Here is a 14,143-nt window from a genome sequence, read left to right on the forward strand (position 1 = left end):
CCCAACCAAGACGGCGGCCGTCAGCCATGGAGCTGAAGAGAGCAGGAGGCTTGGTTGCTCCGGTGATGGAGGAAGCCAAGCTTCCCGGACAGCTCTGAGCTCCACTGAAGGCAACAAAGTTTCAATTATAGAAGATAAATAAACCCCAGATACCTGCTTTCAGCCAGCCGTGGCCACGGAGCTGGAGCGAGCAGGAGCCGGCTCTGAGCTCCACTGAAGGCAACAAAGTTTCAATTATAGAAGGTAAATAAATCCCAGAATTAAAAAAGAAAAAAGAAAAAAAGGAGAGGCTGGGAGCTTCCGTCGCCGGGGGACTTGGCCAGCCTGAAAACGGCCCTCAGCCCCTCACCCAGACTGGCCAGGCACCCCAGTGGGGACCCCCCGCACCCTAAAGGGGGTGTGGCCAGCCTGAAAACAGCCATCAGCCCCTCACCCAGGCTGGCCAAACCTCCATGGGGTGAGGGCCCCACTGGGGGAGCTTGACCAGCCTGCAAACAGCCATCAGCCCCTCACCCAGGCTGGCCAGGCACCCAGTGGGGACCCCCACCCTGGAGGGGGTGTGACCAGCCTGCAAATAGCCATCAGCCCTTAACCCAGGCTGGCCAGGCACCCCAACAGGATCCCCCTCCCTGAAGGGGGTGTGGCCAGCCTGAAAACAGCCCTCAGCCCCTCACCCAGGCTGGCCAGGCACCCCAGTGGTGGCCCCCACCCTGAAGGGGGTGTGGCCAGTCTGAAAACGGCCCTCAGCCCCTCACCCAGGCTGGCCAGACACCCCAGCGGGACCCCCACCCTGATCCGGGACACCCTTCAGAGCAAACCAGCCGGCCTCCACCCATGCAGCAGGACTCTATCCTATATAATAAAAGGGTAATATGCAAACTGACCCTAACAGCAGAAAGACTGGGCATGACTGGTCACTATGACACACACTGACCACCAGGGGGCAGACGCTCAATGCAGGAGCTGCCCCCTGGTGGTCAGTGCGCTCCCACAGGGGGAGCTCTGCTCAGCCACAAGCCAGGCTGACAGCTGCCAGTACAGTGGTGGTGGTAGGAGCCCCTCCCCGCCTCCCCAGCATCGCTAAGGATGTCTGACTGCAGCTTAGGCCTGCTCCACGCTGGCAAGTGGACATCCCCCGAGGGCTCCCGGGCTGCCAGAGTGATATCTGACTTCCAGCTTAGGCCCAATTCCCCAGGGAGCGGGCCTAAACCAGCAGGTGGTCATCCGACTGCAAGAGGGCACAGGCTAGGCTGAGGAACCCCCCCGAGTGCACAAATTTTTGTGCACCGGGCCTCTAGTATATATATAAATACACATATATATGTGTGTATGTTAGCTATGTATGTATGTGTGTACACATGTGTACGTATATAATAGGTATGCATGTATATCTGTATATTTAGATATAGATATGCCTAGAAGTTTAGTATAAATTCTATTTTAAATGCATTAAGAGAATATTTTTATAAGAATCCTATGAAACCTATAAAAGTAAATATTCACTCTAGCATATGACTTTCCAGCAAATACCAAAAATATATAATATAGACTCTTCCCTGAATAGTCTTGCCAGGGAGATAGTATCTTTCTACCATCATTTTCAGTTCAATATTCTCCCCCAAAGCCCTACCATGGTGAAATCTACCCAACTAATCACATGTATTATTATTTAGGGAGGAAAAAGCTTAAGCGAACTACAAAATAAAAATTTGTTCAAATATTTTATGAGGATAGCACAATAAAAGCAATGCCCTAAACCCGTGGTCAACAAACTGCAGCTCGCGAGCCACATGCAGCTCTTTGGCCCCTTGAGTGTGGCTCTTCCTAAGCCTTAGGAGTACCCTAATTAAGTTAATAACAATGTACCTACCTATATAGTTTAAGTTTAAAAAATTTGGCTCTCAAAAGAAATTTCAATCGTTGTACTGTTGATATTTGGCTCTGTTGACTAATGAGTTTGCCGACCACTGCCCTAAACTATGGAATAACTGTAGAGGACTTTTAGAATTACCACAGTCCAAACACTGTCCAGATTAACATGTAACAACTCTTCTCCCCATTCAACAATCACACTGGTTTCTTAGCTGTTTTAAAAGCCAAAACCACAATGTATCAAGATCAGAACTACCAGTTGAAATAAGTGGTCCAACCATAAGTTAATATCATCCTATATAATAAAAGGGTAATATGCAAATTGACCTTAACGGTGGAACGACCGGTCGCTATGATGCACACTAACCACCAGGGGTCAGACGCTCAATACAGGAGCTGCCCCCTGGTGGTCGGTGTGCTCCCACATGGGGAGCTCCGCTGAGCGAGAAGCCAGCGGCAGTGGCAGGAGCCTCTCCCATCTCCACAGCAGCGCTAAAGATGTCCCACTGAGGGCTAAGGCCCCCTGAGGGCTCCTGGACTGCAAGAGGGCGCAGGCTGGGCTAAGGTACCTCCCCCTCCACCACCCCCAGTGCACGAATGTCGTGCACTAGACCTCTAGTCATTAACATAATCAGAGCAATGCTTAAGAATCTGTATGATGAATTTCCAGTTATACCACTATCAAAAAAGTACTCCTCCCAGATTCCTGTAAATTCTTTCACAGTAATGAATCTGGCAAAAGTGAAGAAGAAAATTCACTGAGAGTAAAGAACTTTAAATTGAACAAGAACCCACTATCAATGAGCATTTGATTCTTATATTTCTTAATTTAATTAAAACCATGCCCCATTTATATTTTTGAATGTTCACTGATTCGTTCACAATGTAAATGGTGAAAAAATACAGATTTCTTAATTTCTGAGTGATCATTAGTTTTCTAACCAAACTACCCTTGAAAAGTAATGTAGTGATTTATTTTACTCTAATCCAAAGTATAAAAGCTAATTTCCATTTCAGAAATTTAACCTATGATTCTTCCTGAAAGAAAGACAGTATCCATCCAACACACTTGTCTCACTTTTGCACTGGCGTACCTTAAACTGGGGTGGGTTTTAATTGCTTTGGAAAATGATCAAGACCCCTCTACATTACATGGTCAATGGTCCTTTTAATAGAAAAGGCAATAATATACAGTTGTTTGCACCAACTAAAACTCGTTAGAAAGTCTCAGTTTAGGGTAACAGTTCACCAGTCATTAACAAGTGCAAATGTCTAATTGCCTTTTAGTGAAAATGTGGATCTTTCTGAGCTGTTTATAATTATTTGTATGGCTTGGCAAACTTGAAAATACTTTTATAAACAAAGTTTAAGGAATATAATTTTGAAAGCCAAAGTTTTTCAATAATCACCCCTTTTTTTACTAGCATAACATTAGAATTGACTTTTTGTCTTGCTGACAGAGCAACTAAGAAAGTACAGTTGCATTGACCATATTGATTGTGAACAAAGCAACCATCAGTGGGACTCTGCACCATATATTTTCAATATTGACCTCCTACTTCCTTTTCCATGGCTTTCTGGGTCGGCTATTGGATTTGGACTGCAGTGTAATAAACAGCTAAGGTTTAATTAATGGTAAATGAATACAAGACATAGGTTATGACTTTAACTAATTAGGGAATTGTTGAATTAAGTCTGCCCTGGAATGCAAGGCAGTACAATCAATATCCAATAAAAGGACTATGTATGTAATTTACCTGCAAATGTGTTTCCAATACCATCAAAGTGAGTTTAAATAAGTAAGATATATGAAAGGCGACTAGGAGAGATTTCCACAAATTAACACTTTATAGTTTCAGAAGAGATTTTCTTGTTGTTGAGAGATGGTATCTTCCAAAGCTCTGATAAGGGCACAATGAAAAACAGGAACAATTCTTCACCAAATTCTTTACCAAATCTGTATTCTTCACTACAGCACGAAAGTTCAGTGCTGACCTCCAAGTTTAATCTACACAAACTAGTCATTTCCTGCCCAAAATAAGCATCAAGCTTTGCTTCCTTGACACCCTTGTGCTTTTTTCTCACTTGTCATAGTCTGTATCTCCTCCCCCCCCTCCCCCCATAAGACAAATAGTCACTGGCAGACAAAATCTCACCAGCACTCTCAGTCCTCAAAGTGACTATGCAAAGGTCATTTCATAGAGTCTTATTACTCTGTAATTATTCTTGTGAAATAAAAATAAGAAAAAGAAACTTACCTACACCCTTGTGGGCATCCAAGCTGGTAAACTCCATTGTCCCATTATGGCCTTTTCTAGGATTTTCCTGATACTGTTTGTGGTTCCCGTTGGGACAGTATCTATAGGCAAGTCCGTAATCTGCAAGATAAACCTGGAAGACAAATGAACCATGCTTTCAGCCTCTGAAATGTAACCTTTATCATTAAGTCTTAAGAAACTGTTAGGTTAAGAAGTCTTATACCTACATTTGTATTAAACCAAATGGTGCCTTAGGATAAAACAGATACAATTGAGGACCATAACAACTAACTTTCCAGTTTCAAACCTTACTTCATCATAGGCATATCTTGTTTCTGAGTTGACTTAGAGTTTTAGTCTTTTTATTTTGCTCCCAAATTCCCTCCTCTTCAGGTGGGCATCTAGACATCATAAACCATAACCTACCTTTCTATCTGTATTCATGCAGCTTATGGGGCTCGGCCTTTTCTTGTAACCCCTTCTCTGTAACATAAAACTGTTTCAAGCAGGGAGGGGGAGATCAGGGCAAACAATCTAAATATACAAACTTAATGTTACAGGAGTTTCCATGAACAGAAAGTATAAAAATAGTGAGTAGATCGTAAGAGGTAATGACTCAAAAACACACCAGCATGTTGGATTTAAGAATGGAACGTCAATGCAGTATTCTGCCATTCAGTCCGACCCATATCATCACTGTAATCTTTGCAAGTCAGTCAGAATTTGTAAGTCAGTCAGAATTGCAAATAGGGTTCCCAAACAGAATATAAATTGATAAATGTCAGAAGTCAATTCAAGTGAATTTTTCTCAGATTACTTTGGAGTGAGAAAGAGATAGGAGACATAGTTTTACAGATACAGCAGAAACTGTACGAACAGAAACTGTTATGACTAGATATTTATTCTGACATGAAGTCAAAATATAGTCGTTCCCAACTATCTGTTACCATGCTCCCCCTCCACCCAAAGAAAGCAGTTTCAACTTTTAAATTGTGTTGTTTCACATATTTCTTTAAAATTTATGGATTGAGGCAACATTTCATGATGTAGCTATAAGACAATAGAGTATTATAAAACCAGTACTTTAGCCCACCCTGCGTGACTCAGTGGTTGAGCGTCAACCCATGAACCAGGGAGTCATAGTTTTGATTCCCGGTCAGGGCACATGCCTGGGTTGTAGGCTCGATCCCCAGTGTGGGGTGGGCAGGAGGCAGCTGATCAATGATTCTCTCTCATCATTGATGTTTCTCTCCCTCTCCCTTCCTCTCTGAAATCAATAAAAATAGATCTAAAAGAATAAAAATAAATAAAACTTGCATTTTAAAATATATCTATTAAAAGTATTTATCTTTTAGTTTCTGTAAGGTCTTGGTTTTAGGATAGCTTAAGTAGGAGGTATTTTGAACTTCAAAATATAAACAGCACAGAGTTTTCTTCATTTGTTGGAGAACATAGCTTGCTAGTATCTGAAAACATGGTATTTCAGTTTTGTCTCTCGCCCACAGATGCTGTTTCTCTACATGGTCTCAGAAGTAACTGATCCCTCTGCTCTATGTAACTAGACTTCAGGATCAGATGTGCAACTGGCTGCTTGCTTTCACTATTTATGATGCATTTTTATCTTTATTTATTTCAAGAACTAAATTGATAGACTTCACTTTACAAAGTAGATATCCCAGAAATGTACATATTGATAATTTAGCAAAACAGAAATATATATTATACTAGAGTAGTTTTCTTAAAAATAAAAAAGAGCATCAAGAAGCTTTTCATGTAGTCATTAGCCAAAACAATAAGACCTACATTAAACTTCATGGAGTACTTAATTTACATCAGCGCATGCTAAGAGCTTTACATTCATTGGTCCATGCCATCCTCCACAGAAATCCTGCATGTAGGTGGCATCCTCTCCAGCTCACTCATGCAAACTGACGCTTAGTGAGATTATGTGGCTTGTGCAGTAAAATGGAGCGAGAGTCTGACTCCAGAGTTTTCACACTCGGTCACTGTTGGAGGGAAATTGCACTGCACTGCACATGCTAAAAAGACAACACAGACCTTATTCAAGGCCATTGCAGTAGGGGAGATAGATTAAACTCAACTCTATTGAGACAAAGGTGGGCAAGTTTTTAAGCGCTGGGGCAGGCTAGTGAAAAGTACTGGAGGATATTAGGGGAGGTTGGTCAAAGTAGCTAGGTTACCTGTTTTTTTAATTTGTGCTTAGGCCCTTCCCTCCTTCAGAGATTGAAGGGATAGCAGCACAATGTTTCTTAAAGATTGCATTTTAAAGGAATGACTCCAAGGTCCTCGAGAAAGGACTTGCTGGGAAGTTGGGGGAGGGTGTGGGTGGGGGGTGGGGTGTGTGTGTGTGTGTGTGTTTTATTACTGGTTAAATCTCCTAACTAGTCGTTCTGTTCAGATTTTTTTCTTTCTTCATGATTCAATCTTGGTAGGTTGTATATTTCTAGGAATTTCTTCTAGGTTATCTAATTTGTTGATATATAATTGTTCATAGTAGTTTCTTATGATTCTTATCTGTGTTATCAGTTGTAATGTCTCTTTTCTCATTCCTGACTTCATTTATTTGGGTCTTCTTTTTTTCTTAGTTTAGTTAAAGGTTTGTCTATTTTGTTTTTTTTGTTTTGTTTTTTTCCCCACTAAAACAGTTCAGTTTCATTGATATTTTCTATTATCTTATTAGTCTCCATTTCACTTACTTTCACTCTGAAATTATTTTCTTCCCTTTAATAGCATTGTGCTTGATTTGTCCTTTCCCTATGTCCTTTATGTGTAAAGTTAGATTGTTTTATTTGAGATCTTTCTTTTTTTTAATGTAGGAGTTTATTGCTATAAACCTCCCTCTTAGAACTGCTTTGGCTGCATCCCATAAATTTTGGAACGCTGTGTTTCCATTTGTCTGAGGGTATTTCTTTTATTTCCCTTTTGATTTCTTCTTTGACATACTGGTTGTTCAGGAGCATGTTGTTTAAGCTCTACATATTTGTGAATATTACAGTTTTCATCTTGTAACTGATTTCAAGTTTCATATCACTGTGGTTAGAAAAGATGCTTGATACGATGTCAATCCTCTTAAATTTACCAAGACTTGTGCCCTAACAAGATCTATTCTAAAGATTGCTCCATGTGCACCTGAGAAGAATGTGCATTCTGTTGTTAGATGGAATGTATTGTATGTCTATCAGGTCCATCAGATTTGACATGCAGTTTAAGTCCAATGTTTTCCCATATATTTTCTGTCTGAATAATCTATCCATTGTCATAAGTGGGGTATTGAAGCCCCTGATCGTTAATGTATTCCTGTCTATTTTCCCCTTCAGATCTGTTTATATATGCTTTATATATTAGGTGCTCCAATAATGGGTGCATAATTGGTGGTCTTAATAGAGCTGTAGGTTGAAGTCAAACAATCACAGAAGGCTACTGAACAAAATAACAAAACAAACAACTATCTATCTTCACCCCACTACATATATCTATTTTTTTAGTTTGTATTTTTACCTACAAGTATAGCCTATGATTATAAATATTTATATTTTTGTAGGTTCAGTGAGTTTTAAATTCTCTAAATTTCTCATTAAAGTTTTACTACTAGAATATATCAATATTTTAAAATTATAGGTTGTAAAGCATTAATAAAGAAATTTAGGATGATTGCATTTGTTGGGTAGAGATTTGATGTAGAAGAAGCCAATAGCCTGTACAAAGTGTTGACAAATTATTTTGTCTCAAATTAGGTCAAAGTGAGAGTTTCTACAAAGATAACTTAATGGAAATACACAGTATAGAATTGTGTTGGAACTATTCAAAATAAGAAAGAAAAAAAAGGCTGGGACATGTCAAACAAGATAAGGAAGGAAAGAAAGGAACTAACATTTGTTGAGGTTCTAATTATGTGATAATCACTGAGCAAAATACCTTTCAAAAATCATTTCATTAAACCCAATCAATCACCCAGCCAGGTAGCATTGGTCTCATTCTACATATGAGAAAGCTGAACATCTGAGTAGTTAACTTACCCCAGTTACTGAGCCAGTAAAGAACAGAAGCAGGATTCAAATCCATACCAATATGTCTTGAAAGTCCAATTTCTTTTTTTTAATACAACATACAATTTGGGTTTCTGCCCATTGCTGAAATTTTGTTGAAATAAAATCTAAGTTTAAGCAGAACTTAATCTACAGTAGGGTTTGCAGTGTAGGCCCTGTTTTTATATGCCCTTGAGCTATGAATGATTTTTGCATCTTTATAGTATTGTAAAAAAAAAAAAGAAAGAAAGAAAAAGATGATGCAACTAAAATATTTACTATCTGGCTCTTTACAGAGAAAGTTTGCCAACCTTTAATCTAAAGAAAAACTTGGTTTCAGTTAACTTTTTTTTTATATTATCCTTTTTATTTTCCGTGAAATAAAAAATAACTAGTTCATATTTTTTACTTTAAATATAAACACATATAATGTGCTTTAAGTCTTAGAAGCTAGTAGTAGGAAACTCAAGATCATCTACGAGGTAGAAGATTATTTGCATTATAATAAGACTAGGCACAAGAAAATTTAAAATCTAGCTCCCTAATGCATTTTAAATGATTTTCTTTCTATGCAACTTTTCTGAATTTAGTAACGGTTTCCTTTCTCTATGAGTAAAAGGACAGCCCTTCCTGCTTCCCTTTTCATTACACTGTACTGCCCCTCACATTTCTACATGGTACTCATTTTTTTCTCACCTTTCTTAGATATGCTTTTTTTTTTTTAAACTAGTGGCCTGGTGCACAAAATTTGTGTGCATTAAAAGGGAATTAGAGGAAATATTTTAAAATTGCTAATTCCCCTTTCTCTATAATAGAAGTGTCAGAGATGAAAAAAAATTAGTAAAATGTATATGAAAATCTCCCTCCTGTCAGAGTCTGGGGCGTGCCGCAGGACTCAGAGTCATGTCCCCGCCCACCCGTGCGTGCTTTGAAATCGCATGAGACCCAGCCCCAGCCAGCCCCATCCCATTGGGCGAGACCCAGACCCGGCTGGCCCCACCCCCATCAATCCCCGCCGGGCGGAGGGAGTGGCCTGAGGACCTCCGGCCCTGTGCCAGGGCAGAGGGCGTGGCCGGAGGTCCCCCGCCCCGGCTAGACGCCACTTAGCTTCAGGTCCCTGCTGATTGGCCATTACGCGTCATGGCATGATGACCATTTGCATATTAGCCTTTTATTATTATGATAACTTTGTAAGGTAGGTAGGGCTGTTGTGTGTCATTTTCCACATTTAACAGGTGAAAAATAATGTGATATACTCAAATAATGCAAGGTACCACCACTCACCAAGTCCTGCTTCTACAAATGGTTTTGTTTTAATGAATTTCTTAGCACGCCCCCCCCCCCGCCCCCCAAAAAAACCCACCTAATCTGAGCTAATGCTTTCATGGACTTTTGATTTAATTATCTTATTACCTAAGGTAGTGTGGTAGCCACTGAGGTGTAATCCCATCAAGAAAGAACTGGCCCATCACCTGTGAGGAGCACAATAAGCTGAAAACCTCTGGAGGTGGGATCATTAGGAACCGCCAGAGCATGTGAGCCAAGGCTACACTCATCCTGGGCAGCTCCCACCACACAATGATCATGGGGGGTGGGGGGGAGGGGATGCTGTGTGGCCTATTCTACCTAATCAGAGATTCTTCTTGTGGGCATTGATTGCTGCTCCCTAAGGGTTAGCTGAGCTTTGTCAGAACTGCATCATAGTCTGAGCTCTCCCTGCTCAATCCTCCTCTTCCCCTTTCCTTTCCTGGGTGTCATATCAACACCACACTTGTCCAATCCTGCTTCTTGTCCTTCTGCTCTCACAGGTGATATACTTCCTTCCCCAATAAAGCCATTACACTCCTAATTCTGTCCCAGCATCTGTTCCTCTGAGAACTGGACTTGACACAGATGGTCTGTAAATCATAGCCTTGATTAAAAGCGCTACACACACAAAAAGATGAAAACAAAGTTGCTTTTGATGACCATGAAAAATACAACTTCCCTATAATAAACAAGCCTGTCTCAAATACATCCTGTTTATCTACATGTGCACCCATGTATGCCTCATCTTAATGTTCTGCACTTAAACCTTTACTTCCCATCTCCTTTGCTTCTTAATGTTGTAGGCTCTTACATTGCTTTAACTTTCCAAATGGATGGGTGAAACTAGCAATGAAAGAACACCATGATGACTCTTCTTTGAAGGGAATTGCATGGGAAGGGCCGTTGTCTTCAATTTGGCCCCCCAGGTACTCTCCTCTACTTCCTACCACACCTTCTGGATTCACAGTTTACTCCCTGGATTCACCACTGATGAATCCTAGGGAATAGATCCCTTTAACCAAAGGGCAGCTGACTGGGTTTTCATTTGTGTCCACACAAATTTACTATTTTAAAATTCACAAAGTTATTTTACTTTTATTTATGTCTTGGCCCCACATTTACAAGCTGTAAGCTCCTAGTGAACAAGAGGCAGGATAATGTTGTATAACTTGTTTGTATCCACAACAGCACCCACTCTAAGGTCTTGTGCATAGCAAGCTTAAATATATTTCCATTGATTAGACTTGATGGTAATAATTGGACAAATTGATGTAAATTCTTTTCAATAGACAGCTGAGTGCCAAGCATGATAAACTATTGACAACTGTAATTTAAAAAAAAACACAAAGAAAAATGAATGCATATTATTTTGAATATAGTTGATCCTTGAACAACACAGGCTTGAACTGCATAGGTCCACTTATATACAGATTTTTTTTTCAATAAATACCATAAATGTATTTTCTCTTAATGTGAAAATGTGATTTTCTTTTCACATTTTCCTTTCTCTGGCTTAGTTTATTGTAAGAGTACAGTACATAATACACATAACATACAAAACACATGTTAATCAACTATTCAATGCTATCAGTAAGGCTTCCAGTCAACAGTGGGCTATTGTTTTGAAGAAGTCAAGTCATATGTAGTTTTTCAGCTGTGCAGAAGCGGGTGCAGGGCTGTCTGTGCCCCCACATTGTTCAAGAGTCAACTGTACTTGCTATGTGAAAGCATTAAGTGCTTTACTGAAGTGTAATTGTTTAACCCTCATGACCCTACAACGAAACTATTTTAAGATACCTCGAGGATGAAAAAATAGGATGAGTAGGTTAAGTGCGCTGAATAAAACAAACTTATAATAATTGCCAAAGTTGAGATTTGAACCTCAATCAGTCTGACCAGAAGGCTAAGCATCTTCACACATACAGGAAGGGAGATGGCATCTACAAGTCTACTCTGACAAAAAGTATATTAGATTTACATTTAATAGTATTTTAGAGCAAGGAGAGGGTATTTTGAATTGGGGAACTCAGAGAAAAAAAAGTTGAGCCTTGAAAAATCCTATATAATAAAAGCCTAATATGCAAATCAACCGAACGGCAGAATGACCCGTTGGCAGGGGGCGGGGCCAGTGAGCGTGTGGTGCCAGGCCAGCCAAGGCGGGTGCCAATCGGCAGAGGGAGGGAATGGCAATCAGGGGCAGCAGTGACTGGCAGCGGTGGTGGCAGGGCGATGGGGGGGTGGGGCTGGAACTGCCCCCTGATGGTCAGTGCACTCCCACAGGGGGAGCGCTGCTCAGCCACAAGCCGGGCTCATGGCTGGCGAGCACAGCAGCGGTGGCAGGAGCCTCTTCCACCTCTGCAGCAGCGCTAAGGATGTCTGTGGGGAGTGGGCCTAAGCCAACAGTCAGACATCCTCCAAGGGCTCCCAGACTGCAAGAGGGCGCAGGCCTGACTGAGGGACCCCCCGAGAGCACGAATTTTTGTGCATCGGGCCTCTAGTACCTAATATTTCCACAAATGGAAACAGGGAAGAAGAAATAACACAAGAAGGAAAGCCAGGGTATGGGTCAGCATGTGCTAGGAGTGGAGAGTTTATTGGAACACAACACCAGAGAGAAAATCTGGTTAGCATTAGTTTCTAGAAAGCTTTGAAACCCCACCAAGAAGCAGGGTACGACTGCTGTGTGCAAACAGAAGTTCCAAAAGGTTTTTTGCAGGGAACAGTATTATCAGCACTGGCAGCAGTATAACGAGGCAATGGAAACAGAGAGTGCATTTGGAGAATATAATCATAGTCCAGGCAAGAGGTATGGGAGGATTCACTGTAGATGGGAAAAGTAAAGGACTCCTTCCCATCAGGAATCAAACGACCAGGAATGCTAAGCACCAAGCAGCCACACTGACTCAAATGGAAGCATTTCTCAACATTTGATACAATGGCCATGAACATGTCAGCTGGAGAAGGGCACAAAAGATTATGACACTAGAGGAGAAAGAAGTAAGGCGCTAACGTGAACAAATGTCACTGCCCATCAGTAATGCCATTATTATGTTACCTCCACTTTGCAAATTCACATTAGAGAAGAAATATATATATAGTCCCAAAATGCGATTCACTTTTCAAGGACTTATTTTTGTGTGTGCAATCTAATACCTTATCATAATTTAGACTAGTTAATATAAGTAAATCCTTTTCATTAGCATAACCTGTTGTAGCAAGAAATGTGTCTGTTAAGCTCTCATTGTCAGACACTGATGAAAATTATACTATTGGGGAGACAGTCACTACTCATGATTGTTTTAATGGCAATTTAGAAAACACTTTAAAAACTCCAGAAGAACATATAGAGGTACTCCGTAACTGTAAAGGCTCTTATACAAGAAGGCCAGCATTTATCTTATTTGAATATGGCATAATATTTTCCTATTCTATCAACAAGATACTGTAATGTGAAAATCTTCACAATAAACTAAATACTTACTAACGAAAATCACTATATGCCAGGAGGAGAAAGAAGCATGAAATGAGTAAGCAGCATGTTCATAAAAATCATGCATATCTGTTACAAAATCTGCATGTAGCCTCGTAGATGCTACTATGTTTTGATATAAATCTGTGGTTCCTCTTATTTTTATTACTAGAGGCCCAGTGCACAAAATTCGTACACGGGTAGGGTCCCTAGGCCTGGCCGGCAATTAGGGCTGATCAGGTTCCCAGCCTCCCCTCCTCCTCCTTCCCTCACTCCCTCAGCTCCCCGCCACCGCCGCCGCTGGTCGCCCGCCATGTTCCGCGTCACCCCCTGGTGGTCAGTGCATGTCATAGTGAGCAATCGAACTCCCGGTCTCCTGGTCGAACTCCCAAGGGGACAATTTGCATATTAACCTTTTATTATATAGGATACAGTACTTTCTTCTACTCAACATCCTTCCTTACCTTGTTTTTGCCAGTAAAATAACGCTACAAATGATATATGTGCGTTAGCACTATTCAGCCTAGACAAAAAATACAACTTTTAAAATTTGCCTTTTCAAATATGATGTTTATTAGAATAAACATGAAGATATATTTTTCAAAAACATAGTCTGACCTTATCTTTTAGTGAGAGGTAAAAACCCTACAATGTCTGCTTAATGATAGATGTGACATGTGCTTACTATACTTAAAATATCTGCTTCATAATGTTTGGGGTTTTCTTCCTTCTAGTTCTCATAACTACTCAGACTTCACATTTGGAATTTTATCCTTTTTCTTTATATTTACTTTCAGAGAGAGAGAGAGAGAGAGAGAGAGAGAAAGAAAGGAGGAGGAGGAAGAGGGGAAGGTGGAGGGGGAAAGAGAAGAGAGAGTAAAGGAATGCCCCTGAGGTTATATGAAGCAGCAGCAGAAAAGCTGTATCTCTTATAAATCATTAGCTCTACACTCCATCTACTGCTCCATCAGGCCCAAGCATATGATCCCTAAATGGTACCATACACTCAGCATCATAATAACATACTGAGGTATATTTAGCAGTTGTTTGAAATGACATTAGCATTTTGATTCCATGGCCTGCTTCTCTACTCCAACCTGGTTCTTTTAGCAACATATGGAGGCCTATTTGATCAACTAGGGCTGTGACTTAATATACTTTGATGACTTCAGGTTGAAACTCCCTCAATA

At 40.6% G+C, this 14,143-nt stretch overlaps 1 protein-coding gene across 9 annotated transcripts in view; it reads right to left on the minus strand.

Annotated features, from left to right (window-relative positions):
• VRK2 (vaccinia related kinase 2) overlaps positions 1-14,143 on the minus strand; it is a 109,626-nt gene that overhangs the window by 60,422 nt on the left and 35,061 nt on the right. For all 9 annotated transcript variants that reach the window (XM_023746645.1, XM_023746637.1, XM_023746641.1 and 6 more), the window contains one exon: positions 4,131-4,263. In XM_023746645.1, coding sequence (XP_023602413.1) covers positions 4,131-4,263 — 133 coding nt within the window. The remainder of the gene's footprint in view (positions 1-4,130; positions 4,264-14,143) is intronic.

This window comes from Myotis lucifugus, unplaced genomic scaffold (genome assembly GCF_000147115.1).
Source record: "Myotis lucifugus unplaced genomic scaffold, Myoluc2.0 scaffold_6, whole genome shotgun sequence".
Taxonomy (NCBI): domain Eukaryota; kingdom Metazoa; phylum Chordata; class Mammalia; order Chiroptera; family Vespertilionidae; genus Myotis; species Myotis lucifugus.